The sequence below is a fragment of the Stenella coeruleoalba genome, assembly GCF_951394435.1.
Source record: "Stenella coeruleoalba genome assembly, chromosome: 9".
Lineage (NCBI taxonomy): Eukaryota > Metazoa > Chordata > Mammalia > Artiodactyla > Delphinidae > Stenella > Stenella coeruleoalba.
The window spans coordinates 2,268,672-2,285,986 of record NC_137155.1 but is presented as its reverse complement, the minus strand read 5'-3'; the positions used below and the strand labels follow the sequence as shown (position 1 = coordinate 2,285,986).

At 44.3% G+C, this 17,315-nt stretch overlaps 1 protein-coding gene across 1 annotated transcript; it reads left to right on the top strand.

Annotated features, from left to right (window-relative positions):
- Positions 1–8,443: 8,443 nt before the first annotated feature.
- Positions 8,444–14,224, top strand: FIGNL1 (fidgetin like 1). The gene is made up of 3 exons (XM_079931664.1): positions 8,444–8,725; positions 10,533–10,612; positions 11,318–14,224. The coding sequence occupies exon 3, from the start codon at positions 11,328–11,330 to the stop codon at positions 13,356–13,358; it is 2,031 nt and encodes a 676-aa protein (XP_079787790.1). The 5' UTR covers positions 8,444–8,725; positions 10,533–10,612; positions 11,318–11,327; the 3' UTR covers positions 13,359–14,224.
- Positions 14,225–17,315: the final 3,091 nt, after the last annotated feature.

The window sequence follows — 17,315 nt, the reverse complement described above, 5'->3', positions numbered from 1 at the left end:
TGTGTGTGTGTGTGTGCAATTACACTATTTTATTTAGTATTTTAAAATTAGGTGTTATTTGCTTCATTGTTAAAGGTACATGCTCGGAGAAAAGGAAAAAGATGATAATGAGTATTTTGGCCAAGTTTACCCACAGTAGCCTGACTCAATCAACCAGTCAGTTGAATCCTTTAAAAATCACTTTTTAAATGTGATATATAACCTATTATATATATATTACTTTATTACAGCATGATCAAACTAATCTATTCAATCATTTAGCCAACAGGCATCCATTCTGCCAGGAACTGTGCAAAATCTGGGGGAAATAAAGATGAATAAGAGTCTGATGGAGATGGAGATGGTCGCAGTAACCACTGCTACAGCTTTGATGAATGCAGTGACAAACGCCTTCTCTCCACGTCCTCTGGACACAGTCTAAGCTGTTCTCTCATTTAGCAGCCTGTCCTCTTCTAGCAGTACATTATACAGTGCCTAAAAGAGACATAAGCACATATTGAGAGCTCAGTAAACAATTAAAAGTATTTAACTTAATTTTCGTTTTATTTTGTGTTACGTACAGTGCTACGTCTTCCAAATGTTTATTGCATGTAATCAGTGTTGTACTGGTAAAAGCCTCTCCCGGGGGAAGAAAGCCTGATTTGTAGTGTTTGCTGATCTCAGTGGCAGAAATGATTTTTGCATTTTTTTGAATACAGCCATATATTCATGTTCTTTTTTTTCCCTGTAGAGATCAAAACCTGAAGTGATCTGAATACTGGAATGAGAGGAAAAGATGTATCATCCCAGCTCCATGGAACCAAGTCTGAATGTGGCCCATGCTTCCTTCTCCAAAGTTATCCAGAAAGAACCTCGTGATTACACCTGTTCAGCCTCTCATCAATGAAGAAATATTTGCTATAAGTTAACCCCAGTGGATATAGCTTTTATTCATTATTTGGCTGTGACTTTTGTTGATTAAAAAATCATCAGTTTCTGTGCCCCTGAAGTTGTCAGTGGTGGTAAAGGCTTATTGAAATATTTTCCGGCGCGATCTATAATTACGGGACTTGAGATTATATCCATGGTCTTTAAATTGTTCTGTCATGTGACTTAATGCTTAATAAACAACGTGAAGTGTAACGGTAATTGTGTCTGGTAAGCATCCTGTTCTACACTGTAGCAAATTGAGCGGCATTCTTGGATATTTTTAAACGGTATTCGTTTAGTCAGCAAATGTTTATGGAGTGCCTAGTATATGTCAGGCACTCCTCCTGATGCAATAACAATACACAAGTTTTATTTGGAGATGACTCCAACTTCTAAAGAAATGAATTCAGAACCGAGACACAGCCAGAGACCAAGCTCTGCTGGTGTGATGGGAAAGCCTTCTGGAGCCTTGGTTTCTTCATCTGATCAGTCCACCTGCCCTGTGGTATCATGACTAATAAACACCTGAAGATGCTCTTTACACATAAATACCAAGAAAATGCAGTTTTTATCCAAATAACCAATCTTTATGTGAAATCATTTTTGTTCTTAGAAACGTGTATTTTAATCCCAAGACTAGTTCTTGTCATTTGGAAACTACAGAATTATCAAAAACACTCTCAGAATGCGTCCTTGGATTATTAATATGGATATGTGAATTTCAAAGACCTCTGTTATCTCTGTGATGTAATGATCTGTTTTTCGGAAATCTGGAAATATGTCAGATGCCATGTGGTCCCCATCTCATTTGGTCAGGTGGTTTGTTCTCTACCCATCAGTGGAGCAGACCTGACCTCCAGCATGGTGCAGGGATGTGGGACGGGCCACTGGGACCCACTGGGGCCACCGCATTAGGAGCTGTGGGAGGCCGAGTGATCAGGCCACTGTGTCGGGGCTGAGGTGCCTACATTTTACAGTGAGGTTGTCTGCACCTGAGTCTGCTCTTGAGTTGAGATCGCCACAGGGCCCCCAGATGGGGCCACGGAGTCACCCGTGCAGCCCTCGGCCTTTTGGGAGCAGCTCCACCCAGCCCATCCACACATGCACTTTGTGAGGACTGAGATTTAGTTCGAGGCAGGAGACCAGGCGGCAGACGACAGTAGGTTTGCTGCTGGGAGATGTGCACAGACAGGGGGCAGGAAGTTAGTTGAATGATGAAGAGCCCCCCTCTGAACGGGCTGGATTACTTTGTCGGGGATTCTCAGACATCCGCTCAGGTGTAGACCCAGCAGGGAGAGAAGCTTGCCCGACTTCTGGCTCATTTCTAGGTAACTCATGACAATTCACCCCACCTCCAGACCTCTCTAGGCATCTCCATAACATAGCGATCAGACCCCAAACCACTCAGCCTAGAAACAGGAGGACATACTTCCCCCCAGTTTATTTAACACACATCCTCCTGCCATGTGCTCTATGCCAGGCACCGTTGTAAATATTTGTAATATTAACTTATTTAATACTTATTTTAAGGCCCTCAACTATTATTCCCATTTTATAGATGAGGAAACTGAGACATCAAGAGGCCTAGTGACTTGTCCGCATGAGGACTGGAATGCGGCACCCTTCCCCATCCCCCTCTGCTGTCAAGTGTGCTGTCTGCTCCCTGGGATGAGCCTTTTCTCAGGATAACTGGCAGTGAGGACATTCACTTCCTTCTGGGAGAAGCCCGCCTTCGCCTCCCAGGGTAGAGTCCTGGACCCTGACCCTAACCAGACAATCCCCAAATAGCCCAATGGGGGGAAGTTTTTGAGGGTCTGAATTACACAGCCTAATCCATCTGTACAGCATCTTCATCTAAACCTATATTCAATCTAGGGTCACGATGTAGCACACAGACCACCGCTGGTACTGGAACCAGATAGCATCTCCCAATAACGGGCACCTCCAGTTAGTGCTGGGAAAATCCCAGATCAGTCTGGACACAACTAACCTCTTGATACCAACAAAACAGTTTTTACTTATGACACTTCTGACACCAAATGAAAGGGTTTTCCCTCCTGGCACCAAAGACATGGAGTCTTTTCTAACATCACTCTCCATCTGTCTGACAACACCTGCCTGGAGTGAGTGTCGTACTGCACACGTTAAAGGCTTGGTCCCACAAGACACTCTCACCTCACCACAAGCCCGGGACCCCCTGTACTCCTGACTGACTCGCTATAGACTGGGGGTTCCCATCATGCCCTCATCAGGGTCTACAATTGGCCAGAACAGATCACAGAACTCAGGAAGTCACTTTGCTTACGTTTACCAGTTTATTATGAAGGATACAACTCAGGAACAGCCAGAAAGAAGAGAGGCATAGGGCAGGGCATTGGGAGGGGATGGGGAGCTCCCATGCCCTCCCAGAGGGCACACTCTCCAAGCAGCCTGATGTGCTCACCAACCTGTGCTCCAAACCCTGTCAATTAGGGATGTTTATGGGGGTTCCAGTAAATCACTGGTTGATTAAATCATTGGCCATTGTGATTCACTCAGTCTCTGGCCCCTCTCCCCTGCTCCAAGGTTGGGGCTGGGATGGGGCTAAATGTTCCAACCCTCTCACCATGGTGACCGCCTCCATCCTTACCCTCTCTAGGGACCTGCCAAGAGTAGCCTCCTTAGAACAAAAGAGGTTCCTGTTACCCACAGATCCCAAGGGATTTAGGAGCTCTGTGTCAGGAACCGGGACACAGACCAAATACATAGTTCTTATAGTATCAGACCTAAGGGATCTCCTGGAATCATATGCGTCCTCCCTGACGTGCAGCAAACAGCCAAACTTCCTGAAAGCAGAGACTGGCAGGCGGCTGACTCCACGCCAGTCACAAGAGGAATCTGTAGAAAAGCCCAGATAAAACGGAGAAGCAGGAATATTACTCAGCCATAAAAAAGAATGAAATAATGCCATTTGCTGCAACATGGATGGACCTAGAGATCACCATACCGAGTGAAGTAAGTCAGACAGAGAAAGACAAATATCATATGATATCATCTATATGTGGAATCTAGAAAGATGATACAAATGGACTTATTTACAAAACAGAAACAGACTCACAGACTTCCAAAACAAACTTGTGGTTAACAAAGGGTAAAAGTGGGGGTGGGGGGAGGATAAATTACGAGTTTGGGATTAACACACACCCACTGCTATAGATAAAGTAGATAACCAACAAGCACCAATGGTATAGCACAGGGAACTCTATTCAATACTCTGTAATAACCTATATGGGAAAAGAATCTGAAAAAGAATATAACTTAACATAACTGAATCACTGTGTTGTACACCTGAAAGTAACACAACATTGTACATCATTGTACATCATTGTACATCAACATATACCCCAATATAAAATAAGAATTCAATTAAAAAATAATAAATTTTAAAAAGGAGAGGCAGTTTGTCACTGGGTGGCCCCCTGATCATCACAGGGGAAACAGAGGAAGACCCCAGAGGAAGCGGGTATCAACCATCCATCAACTTCACACCTGTGCCCCTTAACCTGGGAGTCCAACAGACTCAGCAAATTAGCAACAAATATTGCTGATCTTTTCTTCAGAAAGCCTGTTTTTGAGGAAAGGAATGGAAATTGCCCGAGGACTTTTTGAGCTAAGGATTGTTTTATTGCTTCTCTGAATCATGTAAATCCCTAAATATCAAATCTTTTTTTGCTTTTTTTTTTTTTACTGAATTTGATATTGAAATCTATTTCTTCAGTATCATCACCTATACTTGTAATAAGTAATAGAAAAAACTAATAAGAAAGCAGTAAGAGTAATTTGCTTGCACAAACTGGATAAATTTGGAACTACCACTTCAGAGAAAGTTGAGTGTGATACACGCAGAGATGCAAATTGGATGGATCCCAAAACGTCCAGAAGGTTGAAGTCAAGTCCAGACCCCGCCACAGGTAAGTGATGGCCATATCCCCGGGTGTCACAGAGGAACCAAGTCACATGAGGAGGGTTAAAACGCAGGATGTCTACTGGGAAAGACACAGAGAGGCCTTACTTGGTAGCTGTCTTCAAATTTTACACTCACTCTGACTTGAAGGGACTTTGTGCCTCCAAAGAGCAAGTGGTACAGAGGGAGACAGATTTTTCCAATGTGAAAATCAGCCAGTCGTCAAACAGAATGTGTTTTCTTACAGGGCAGTAAATTCTCCACCACTGTGGGTGTTCATTGGTGACAGGAAAGTCAACGGTTGAGAAATGGTGCAGGAAACATCTCCAAGGGACTGAAACCTACAGTACATGACCATTAAGCTCTCTTCTGTATCTGAGATTCCAACAGTCTATGAAAATAAGAGAATCTGGCTAAATTACAAAGCAGAAACACCACCACCAGCATGGGTTATTTTTCAGTGACAAGCTGTAATCTGGGCAACCTGTGTTGAGCAAAGGGCTCGCCCTGCGATAACAACGCCTGACACTTGGGTGGTGTTTCCGGGGGCCAGGCTCTGGTCTGAATGCCCTTCAGATGTCAAGTCCATTCATCCTCCCAGCGGCCCTTGGAATTAGATCATGAGTAGTGGAGCCAGGATTTGAACTCTGGAAAGCTGACTCCACCACCCCTCTGCCATAGCAATACATTGTGTTCGTTTCCTAGGGCTGCTAAAAGGAACAGAAATTTACTCTCTCAGAGTTCTGGAAGCCAGGATCCGGAAGTGAAGGTGTCAGCCGGGCCATGCTCCCTCCAAAGCCTCCAGGGAGGATCCCTCTTTTCCTATTCCAGCCTCTGGCACCCCAGATGTTGCCTGACTTGTGGCTGCATAATTTCCACCTCTGCCTCTGTTTTCACTTGGTTGTCTTCTCTCTGTGTCTCTACTCTTCTTCTTTATAAAAACATCAGTCACACTGGATTAGAGTTCATCTCAATCCCGTATAACCTCGTGTTAACTCGATTACATCTGTACAGACCCTGTTTCCAAGCAAGGTGACATTTACAGGTACTGGAGGGTAGGACGTGGACATGTCTTTTGGGGGGATACGATTCAACTCACAACATATGGTATCAAACCGGAAGCACCAGAAGTACGGACTCAGGTTGGCAGTGACGCTCTGGAGGAAAACAACCGAAGCAGATGGTTCCTTCCCGGCTCTGCCCTCCCCATTTCAGGGGAGGCCCATCTCCCCACTCACCAGCTCTGTTTGATGGTGATGCCAGGGAGCCCATCAGAGCCCTCGCGGGTCATTCAGTGCAGTCAGGGAAAACCTTTTGCTGGCGTTGCATATCTCAGTCACTCCAGGTCCACACACCCCTTACTCCTCTGATGGAGGCAGGAACCCATCCCCTCGGTCCTCCATCCTCATTCTGCCTTCTTCCTTAACGCTGGACATCAGTCAGAGTCTAGCCACACTCAGGAGTCCCACCAAGAAGGAATTTACTCTTGTCCTGTCTGCTTCCACATCCCCTCTACCCCATCCACCTCCTTGGACCTACAAACACACCTCTTTTAAAATTAAAGTGACTCTCCTTGTACACGGGGATGCACATTATTTAGGGCCATAGTCTCCCTCCGCTCAAAAACAAATGAGATCACTGAAGTGTGCATTGGCGTTTGTTGGAGACCATGTTTATAATATTCATGAATATGGAAATGAGCAGCCAGCTCCCAGAATCCCTTGCACCAAGAACTGGCGCTCTGTTTGCTGTAAGTGTAAACTTCTTTCCTTGCAGGTTCAAAAATTTCTCCCCAGGAGAAAACAAAACAAAACAACCTATGGTCTCAGAAGGGAAGTTTAAGACCTGCATAGCTCAAGTGCTAAACTCCTACAAATTATGCTAAACTGTTATAACATTATTCTAAAATATCCCGTTTGTAAAAGAAGAAAAAGTCTTGCTATGGCTTAAGGGTTTGGATCCCCCAAATTGCATTAATAGTAGCAATAAATATAGCATCACAGCTTCTGTTGAACGTCTGCAATGTGCCAGCTCCTGCTTTGATAATTTAATCATTAGATCTCATATTAATCATAACTCTTACGATAGCATCCTGAGTTAGAGATGCTTATTCCTGTTTTATAGATGAGGAGGAGGTTGACGTTCAGAGAGGGTACGGAATTGAGTTCGATTTTGTCAGCTACGCAGGAAGAAAAAACTGCCGGATTGGGAAATGCTTTTCTATCAAATACACAAAAGTAAAGTGGCAACGCTAGTGTCACTTGTTGGAAAAATTTTAATACCGGCAACAATAAATGTACTTCAGTATGTGAACAGTACTCTTAGGAGGATAAGACGGTGGTCTACATGAATTCTCCAAAATGCTATCACTAAAATTTTGGTGATAAAAAAACCAAAAATTTCTAATTACCCAAAGATTATTTATATGGTGATTTCTAAACATACAAGTAAAAAAAAATAGCTAGCGGGCTTCCCGGGTGGCGCAGTGGTTGAGAGTCCGTCTGCCGATGCAGGGGACACGGGTTCGTGCCCCAGTCCGGGAAGATCCCATATGCTGCGGAGCGGCTGGGCCCGTGAGCCATGGCTGCTGAGCCTGCGCGTCCGGAGCCTGTGCTCCGCAACGGGAGAGGCCACAACAGTGAGAGGCCCGCGTACTACAAAAAATAAATAAATAAAAATAGCTAGCAAGCATACAACTGAACTGGTCTTGAGATAATAATGGTTTTCGTTTTCATTTTCTTTTATTTTTATTCTGGGTAATTATAATAATTAGCAAATTAGTTAATAAATTATGAAGAATTAGAATAAAAAAGTCTTTTATTACTATCTAAGCCAAGAGATGAATTGTAAGCTGTCATTTTCCCTTGTCTATTTTTAAAAAGGTATTGTCCAATCATTCCCTTTTGTTTAGTTTGTGCCCATTTTAAAAAATCTTAAAAGAAAGGTCTTAAATGTTTTGCCTCACACTTCTTAGGTCTTGCATTTCAATGTCATGTGCTGTTAATTGCTCCTGGACAGTCATTTTCTCCATGCCCAGTGCCACTCGCTTTCCGGGGAAGGGGTACCCACAGGACCCGGGAGCCAAGGAGAGGAGAAGGCACCGCGGCTTTCCGAGGAATGGCTCCTCCTTTTCCCAGGGGAAAGGTTCTTCCCCAGTCCGGCCTCTCCTTCTCGCTTTAAACAGGGTTGTGTGAGCTGGTTCCCTGGGTTGTTGGGGGCGCCCTTGGGACACGGAGGCGACCAGCCGGGGAGGAAGACGGCAGGGTGACAAGGTGGGAAGACGGTCCTTCGGGACCCCCTCAGGTCACCCCATCAGACCTCCACATTTCCCAGGTGACGCGGTGACACGAACGACCCGTAGGCCGCTGTGAGGGCTATTCCGTTCCTCGTCCTGCGCCAGGACACAGTCCGCTGGAAGAAGGGCGCGCTTCCCGGTCTTCCAGGACCGTGTCCCCAGGGCAGCAGGGAGGAAAGGGACGCTCCGGCACCGAGATGCAGATTCCAATTCTCCGATATGGTTTAAAAATGTGTGTGGGGGAGGAGCCCCTCCCGAGGGGCAAGCGCGCACCTACGTACGCGCCTGTAGGTGCGCTCGGCCGCGGAGCCTCGGGGGCGTGCCTGGGGCGTGCCTGGGGGCGTGTCGGGGGGGGGACGAGCCTGGGGGGGGGGGGGGCTCAGACCCCTCCCGGGGGAGCAGCGCTGCCCCGCCCCTGCGCCCCGCCCACCGTGCGCTCACGCCCCGCCGCGCTCCTCCGCCCCGCCGCACGCTCACGCTCGTACAGACGTATGAATGCACGCACGCACGCACAGCGGGGGCCGAGCCGGCAGCAGCGCGCAGGCGCACGCGCTCCGCGCGCTTTTCGGAAGCCGCAGGTCGGCGGGCAATGTGGGGAGGCTGTGGGGGCTGTGGGGGCCGGCGGGCGGGTGTTTGCAGGGGTGCGGCGACGGGGGCTGAGGCCCGGGAGGGGCGCGGGGCCGGAGGGCTGAGGGGCTTCGCTGGCGGGCGAACGGGCAGACCGGCCCGGGAATGTGTTCTCGCGGCGGGCGCGCTCCCGGCGGCGTCGGGTTCGGAGGCGGCCTGTGGGGAGGGGCGTCCCGGCGGGCGGGCGCCGCGCTCGCGGAGGCTCCGCGGGGGGCGTTCGGGCGAGCCCTGGGCTGGGAGCCAGGCCGGAGGGGAGGGACTGCACCCGGGATCCCGGGCGGTGGGCCGTCCCGCCTCGTGAGCGCCGCAGGGTCCACAGCCCTGTCAGCGCGGTGACTGCTGTCCCCGGGGCTGCCCCGCTCCGGGTGCGGGGAGACAGTCAGTATGGCGGGGAGCATGTACGGTCTGGACGAACGCCACGTCCTACAACAGGCAGGGAAAACCCCAGAAGATGGGATTGGAGCTCGTGCATCGCTGCCGCCGAGTAACTTTAGTGATACAGACGTAGGAAGTGGTACTCGGGACCCGGCTGTGCCGTTGACGGGCGTGGCCAAGCCGTCCTTGGTTACCTGTGTCCATAGTTTTTGGGTGAATGCGCTGAAAGGACGAAGTAAGACTTGGGAGGGGAATGTTGAGCAAACAGGAGAGGGTGGAAAGGAAAGAGCAGGGTATTTAGGGAACAGTGACTAGAACTCTGTCTGAGCCTTTGTAGGAATCCCAGTTTTGCGGATGATAAAATGGGATGAAGCCGTGGAGAGGAACAGGATGTTCATAGTAACAGGAAAGTTGGTGATAAATGGTTTCCAAGTTACCTCATTTGCAATTTCTCATTTCAGCTGTTGCATAAAAGATTAAAATAGGGTAAAATGGAATAGTGGAAAGAGGGATGAATTGTTTGTCAGGAGATGTCAGTTCTAGTTTTGACTTTATGGTTTAAGCAAATTAGGATCTCACTAGGCCTTAAGTTTATTTTTTTCAAAAATAATTACAAAGATTTATGAACACCTACCTACAATGTGACAGATTCTTTGTAGGGTTTATGGGAGAAACAAAGCTGTATTAAGCATGGGTCTTGCACCAAAAGAGCTGCTGATTATTAAGCTATATTTATAGGTAATTTGGAAGGTAAATTTTAACATAGTTCTTGGTTTTTACTTGACTTCAGTACCCTTAGGAAGCTTCATAGTTTTCTTACAAATTTTTCTTCTGGATTGGCAGGTAAATTCTACACATCTGTCAACATGAATACATCCATCTGCAGTCCTGTTAAAATCATGCTAACTTAATGTAAGGAGGCTTATAAAAGTAACATGAGGAAAAAAATCTAAAACCATTTCAATCACACACTTGATCTCATTTCATTTATCATGACAGCTTCACTTTTTAATGCTTCCTGTGAAATTGGGAAATTGTGAGAGATTCTGAGGCATCCTGTTTTAAGTGCTCATTTACAAATTCTTGAAAACATTTAGTATATGACTAAATACTGTTGTTCATATTTGTGATACATCCTGCAGTGACCTTTGGTGGCAGTATGAAGGGGCATTTATGTGGTGAAGTGCACACTACATGCAGTGAAACTGCTCATGTGCGAATTTTGGCACCATTGCTCACTGGCTGTGTGACCTCAACCAAGCTTTTGAACGCTGTCTGCCTCAGTTTCTACATTTGTGCAGTAGAGATTATACTAGTAATTTTTAGGTATTTTCGTGTTCATTGTTTGACTTGATTCTCATAATGACTTCTCTCATTTTACAGATAAAACTGAAGGCCCAGCGACGTGAAGAGGCTTCCGTGAGATCATTCGTCTGATTTTCCTAGGGACGGAGCTTGGCTTGGTTTGTTTTGCTTTGCTTTGTCTCTAGATCCCTTGTTCTTCCATGTTGCCTTTCGTTTGCTGATTAATTTTAAATCCTCTCCATTTAAACCTTTCCCTAATCACAGGGAAAATTATTATATAACTAAAACAGTTTAACGCATAATAGAGCATTATTATTATTATTTTGGCTGGATTGGGTCTTCGTTGCTGTGCACAGGCTTTCTCTAGTTGCGGCGAGCAGGGGCTACTCTTTGTTGCGGGGCGCGGGCTTCTCATTGTGGTGGCTTCTCTTATTACAGAGCATGGGCTCTAGGTGCACGGGCTTCAGTAGTTGCAGCACGCGGGCTCAGTAGTTGTGGCTTGCAGCTCTAGAGCACAGGCTTAGTAGTTGTGGCACATGGGCTTAGTTGCTCCATGGCATGTGGGATCTTCCGGGACCAGGGATTGAACCCGTTTCCCCTGCATTGGCAGGCAGATTCTTAACCACTGCACCACCAGGGAAGTCCCTAGAGCATTATTAAGTCAAGTCTTTAATCTTTTATATCTTGAATGCCTGAAAGCTGTGGTTAACTAGATGTTCCCCTATAAACGGTCTTTCCTTATAAATGAAAAGTCCAGTGTACCTTCCTTCAGATAGGCAGAGATTTTAAAAGTATGTTTAAAGTATTATGTCTTTGTTTCCTTCTGGATACTGAATCTTTTTCATCTTTGTCGTCTGTTATAGAACCTCTAAAATGCAGGTCTCTGGCTCCAGGTCTGTACACTTGAGTGAATGGCAGAAGAATTACTTTGCAATTACGTCTGGCACGTGTCCATCAGGAGAGAAGGCAGACGCGTACCGAGCACAGATTCTCCGCATTCAGTATGCATGGGCAAACTCTGAGATCTCCCAGGTCTGTGCTGCCAGACTGTTCAGAATATATGCAGAGAAATATTCTGCAGTTATTGATTCTGACAGTGTTGAAACTGGCTTGAATAACTATGCAGAAAACATTTTAACTCTAGCAAGATCTCGGCAAACTGACAGTGACAAGTGGAAGTCTGGATTGTCAATAAATAACGTGTTCCAAATGAGTAATGTGCAGGAAATGATGCACGCTGGCAGCAAATCCAGAGACTCTCTGTTGGCACCTGCAGATGAGTCAGTAGTCATCCACAGAGCGGCCGCTGTCTTTGATCTTCCTAAATTTAGTGTTTGTGGTGGTTCTGGGGAGAGTGACCCATTAACTAACTCAGCCCATGGTGCCGATAGGACCAAAGACTTCCCAGAGGGCAGTCCTTTGAAGTGCCTTCAGAATGCCCAGCCACCTCTGGTCACTGACACCACTAAGACGTGTCCTACGGTCTCAGGACCTTTCGGTGAGTCAGCCACCGCAAAATTCCATGCCACACCATTGTTTGGAAATGTCAAAAAGGAAAATTACAACTTCCCGAAAGCCAACACAGGACTAAGTGTGTTCTCATCTAATCAGTCTTGTTTTCCTTCTGGCTTTGAAAATCCACGGGAAATGAAAGCTTTTTATGGTTCTGGCACCATTGATGCACTTTCCACTCCAGTAATGAATAAGGCTTTTAGTAAAACGGAAGATAATGGCCAAAGAGAGGAGAGCGGCCTGCCTACTTTTAAAACTGCAAAAGAACAGCTATGGGTAGATCAGCAGAAAAAGTACCACCAGCCCCAGCGTGCATCAGGGTCTTCACATGGTAGTGTCAAAAAGTCTCTGGGAGCTAGTAGATCCCGAGGGATATTTGGAAAGTTTGTTCCCCCTGTACCTAAGCAAGATGGGGGAGGTCAGGGCGGGGGGACACAGTATAAGCCTCATGGCGCAGGAGCTGCAGACCCAGCACATCCCGTGGATGAGCGTCTGAAGAACTTGGAGCCCAAAATGATTGAACTTATTATGAATGAGATTATGGACCAGGGACCGCCAGTAAATTGGGAAGATATTGCAGGAGTGGAATTTGCCAAAACCACAATAAAGGAGATAGTTGTGTGGCCCATGATGCGGCCAGACATCTTCACTGGCTTACGAGGACCCCCTAAAGGAATTCTGCTCTTTGGTCCTCCTGGGACTGGTAAAACTCTGATTGGCAAGTGCATCGCTAGTCAGTCTGGGGCAACATTCTTTAGTATCTCTGCTTCCTCCTTGACTTCTAAGTGGGTGGGCGAGGGAGAGAAAATGGTCCGTGCATTGTTTGCTGTTGCACGATGCCAGCAACCAGCTGTGATATTTATTGATGAAATCGATTCCCTATTATCTCAGCGCGGAGATGGCGAGCATGAATCTTCTAGAAGGATAAAAACTGAATTTCTAGTTCAGCTGGATGGAGCAGCCACATCTTCTGAAGATCGTATTCTAGTGGTAGGAGCAACCAATCGGCCACAGGAGATTGACGAGGCTGCCCGGAGAAGGTTGGTGAAAAGGCTGTATATTCCCCTCCCAGAGGCTTCAGCCAGGAAACAGATAGTCATTAATCTGATGTCAGAGGAGCACTGCTGCCTCAGCGAGGAGGAGGTCGACCTGGTGGTGCGGCACTCTGGTGGGTTCTCGGGGGCTGACATGACGCAGCTCTGCAGGGAGGCGTCTCTGGGTCCTATTCGCAGTTTACAGGCTGCCGACATTGCCACGGTAACGCCGGATCAAGTTCGACCAATAGCTTACAGTGACTTTGAAGATGCCTTCAGAACTGTGCGACCTAGTGTGTCTCCAGAAGATTTGGAGCTTTATGAAAACTGGAACAGGACTTTCGGTTGTGGAAAGTAAACAGGGCGCTTGAAATTAAAAGACGGCATTTTTGTAGCCCAGGCTTCCGTTTTTTAGCATAGGAAATCGATGAAGTGTACATCAAAGGTATATTCTGAATTCTGTACCTCAAATAAAATGGAATAACAGTAGCTCAACCTTTACAATTGATTGACTTAGACTATGTTAACATAAGCTCAATTTTCCTTCCAGTCACCACCTGATACGTAAGCCTATTCACGTGAAATGGGAATGTACTTTTTTTGTTTTGTTCCTAAGAGGTCTTTTCAAGATGTATAGGATGAAGAGTGAACTCAAATTGAAACCGAAAATCTGATTTGTATATGAGGATGTATCTGACTTACATGTATCTTTTATTGAAGAAAGTTTCTTCTGAGGATCACATAATTCTTAGTATTGGCTAGTACAGTGGTTTGCATTTGAAACTGAGTGTTGCTTAGTGTTGTTTAATAGATTTAAAATCTCAACCAAAGCTAAAGTGAAAGTGCCCGTTTTTACTTTGTCCTGGCTTGTAACTGCTTATGGTTTTCTTTCCTTCCCAAGACTAATTAATCAGAACATGTTCAGAAATAGCAAAGTGTAATCTACCATCAGAGACAGGTCCACAGAACTGAAAGGGGAAGAATGTTGTGTTTCTCCAGGGGGTGGGTGATGTTTGAAAGTAGTATTTTATTTGGCACTACTTTACAACCTGTAGGGTTGGTCTCTTTCAAAAATAAATGTTTTCAGGTTTTAAAAACGGACTGTTTTGTTTTCCAAATAGTGCATGTTCTATGTAGAAACATTGGAAAATAGAGGTGAACAAAAGGAAGAAAATAAAAGTCAGTTACCCTACCACTTTGAGGAACATAGTGTTAACATTTCAGCATCACTTCTTCCAGATGTTTTATACAGGAGTGGGGTTATGCTACGCCTTTTTGTTTGCAGCTGTTTTCTTTAAAGTCCCTCATCATCATCTTCCACATTGACGTACTTCTGCATCTTCCCGTACGTGAGTGCCTGGGATTCCGTGATATGAGGGGGCCTATAATTTAGTCAGCATTCAGGGCAGTTCCTTAGGTTCACCTTTTGTATATAGTAAATAAAATATGTTAAATGCCTTAGTTATCTTTTTAAAAAACATACATTTCTTGAGTAAAATTCTTGGATTAACAATTTTTAATGCTTTTGACATGTGTTCTAAATTGTCTTCTGGAACAGTGGTACTTGTGTAGAATTCCTATCTGCACTGAGTCAAAGTGCCTGTTTACCTGAACCTGGTGGTCATGGACACTGTCCAGCTGCCAATTGGACAGTACACAGGTTTTGCATCCATCCATCCATTCAAAAACTATTTATTAGGTGCCAGGCAGTGTTCCAGGCGCTGAAAGTAGACCAGTGAACAACAGACAAAAGTCCTTGGTCTCTTGGAGATTACGTTCAAGTTCTAATGTTTTGAGAACAATGCACCTTAAGAAATGGAATTTGAAACTTTTAGTAGATGAATTTAAGCAATTTATATATTGTTTTAATTTTTATTATTGGTCTGTCTGCTATTTTTATGCTCTTTTAAAAGCTTTATTTCTCCAACTTTTAGTTTTTCCCTTTGAAATATGAAATTATCTTTTATTAGAATTTGGATGTTAAATCTCTTAATCTTTTATTGTATCTTTTAAAATCTTAAAGCATTTCACCATATTCATTGCTATCTTCTTTACAGATCACTTCCACCCACTTGGATCTTACAATTACTGTAGTTATTTAGATTTATCATCAATTGCCCAGGAGGTGTTAGTGTTTTATTTAACTTTGTAATTTGGTCTTAATGTTTATTAGCAGTTTTTTCTCGACAGCAACTTCTGCCAGTTCTGACTTTCAGCTCCATTGATCACCCACCATGGGGCCATGTCCCTCTGTAGAACTTCTTTTTTCTTTTTTTAAAAAAGAATTTTATTGGAGTATAGTTGCTTTACAATATTGTGTCAGTTTATACTGTACGGCAGAGTGAATCAGCTGTACTTCTTTTAGATTTTGACCAAGAGAAAAAAAAATCTCATTGGCCCAGCTTATCTTGGACTAGGCAGAGCCATGTCCTTGTTAGGTTGTGAAATGGCCCCTCCTGAATTAAGGTCTTCTCTGTTCAGGTGAGACTCTAAGCCTGAAAGGAATAAGCAAGTAGGATATTTTAAAGCTGGAGAGAAAATAGGAGATAGGGAGTCACTTGGCTGTTTCTTCTATGTTATACCACATTAGAAGCATCCTTTCTCTCAGCGTTTTGTGATTTACAGTATGTTTCTGAGGCATTTGGATAGGAAATTTCCTGAAACTTAGACTTGAGATTTCTTTCTATTTCTACATTATGAATATTCTCTTGATTGAATATGATAATTTTGGGTTGAATTCTTTCCTCCCAAGTGTTTTGTGCTGCACTGTCTTTAGCCATTGTTTTTGAGAAGGGAATATTTACCTGTTTTTTTTTTTATGTCATTGAAAGATACACTTCCTTTGTAGAAATACACACACACATTTTACCAACACATGTAACTTGTTTATATATTAATGCTTAAAAATGTTGGTAGGAATACAGAAATTTATCTGAGTTTTTAATGTCAGGACTTTTTAAATGTTTTTGTTATACATCTAATTATAGTTTCTGGTTCTTTTGATGTGTATTCTTTGGGAAATTCGATTCCAATTTACGGTATTTGCCGTTCTTTTGAAATTCTAATTCATTTTCTCAGTTCCAAAATACCAAGTCTGCCTCTGCGTGGACAAGTTGTTAGGGTGGAATCTGTGTGAAGGGCGTGGACTTTGGCACAAAATGGGCATGTTAGACTCTGTCATTTACTAGTTGGGACTGTAGCCTACCTCTTTGTTCAGTCTCAGTTATGAAATTAGAGTAGTCTGTACCTATCTTGTTAGAGAATGAGAATGACACAGTAAAATACAGGTTTGAAAAGTCTGACTGCTCAACAGTTGTGCACCCTCCTCTGCCCATCCAGCTCGATTCTGCCTTCATTGCTTTGAAGAATCATTTTCTTTTCAACTGTTTCATGTGATTGTCTATTCCATCTTATTATTCTTAATTCTACCGTAATCCAGCGTGGTACTGGCACAAAAATAGACACATAGATCAGTGGAACAGAACAGAGAGCCCAGAAAGAAACCCACACATCTATGGTCAATTAATCTTTGACAAAGGAGGCAAGGATATACAATGGAAAAAAGATAGTCTCTTCAGCAGGTGGTGCTGGGAAAACTGGACCAGCTACATGTAAAAGAATGAAATTAGAACATTTCCTCACACCATATACAAAAATAAACTCAAAATGATTAAAGACTTAAACATTAAGACATGACACCATGAAACTAGAAGAGAACATAGGCAAAACATCCTCTGACACAAGTCATACAATGGTTTTCTTAGGTCAGTCTCCCAAGTCAATAGAAATAAAAACAAAAATAAACAAATGGGACCTAATCAAACTTAAAAGCTTTTGCACAGCAAAGGAAACCATAAACAAAACAAAAAGACAACCTACAGAATGGGAGAAGATACTTGCAAATGATGTGACTGACAAGGGCTTAACTTCTGAAATACACAAACAGCTCATATAGCTCATGGCTGACAGACACATGAAAAAATGCTCAACATTGCTAATTATTAGAGAAAAGCAAATGAAAACTGCAATGAGGTATCACACCAGTTAGAATGGCCATCATCCAAAAGTCAACAAATAAATGCTGGAGAAGGTGTGGAGAAAAAAGAACCCTCCTACACTGTTGGTGGGAATGTAAATTGGTGCAGCCACTATGGAGAACAGTAGGGAGGTCTCTTTAAAAATAGAGCTACCATATGATCCAGGAATCCCACTCCAGGGCGTATATCCAGAAAAGACAAAAACTCTAATTTGAAAGAGATACATGCACTCCTGTGTTCATAGCAGCACTATTTACAGTAGCCAAGACGTGGAAGCA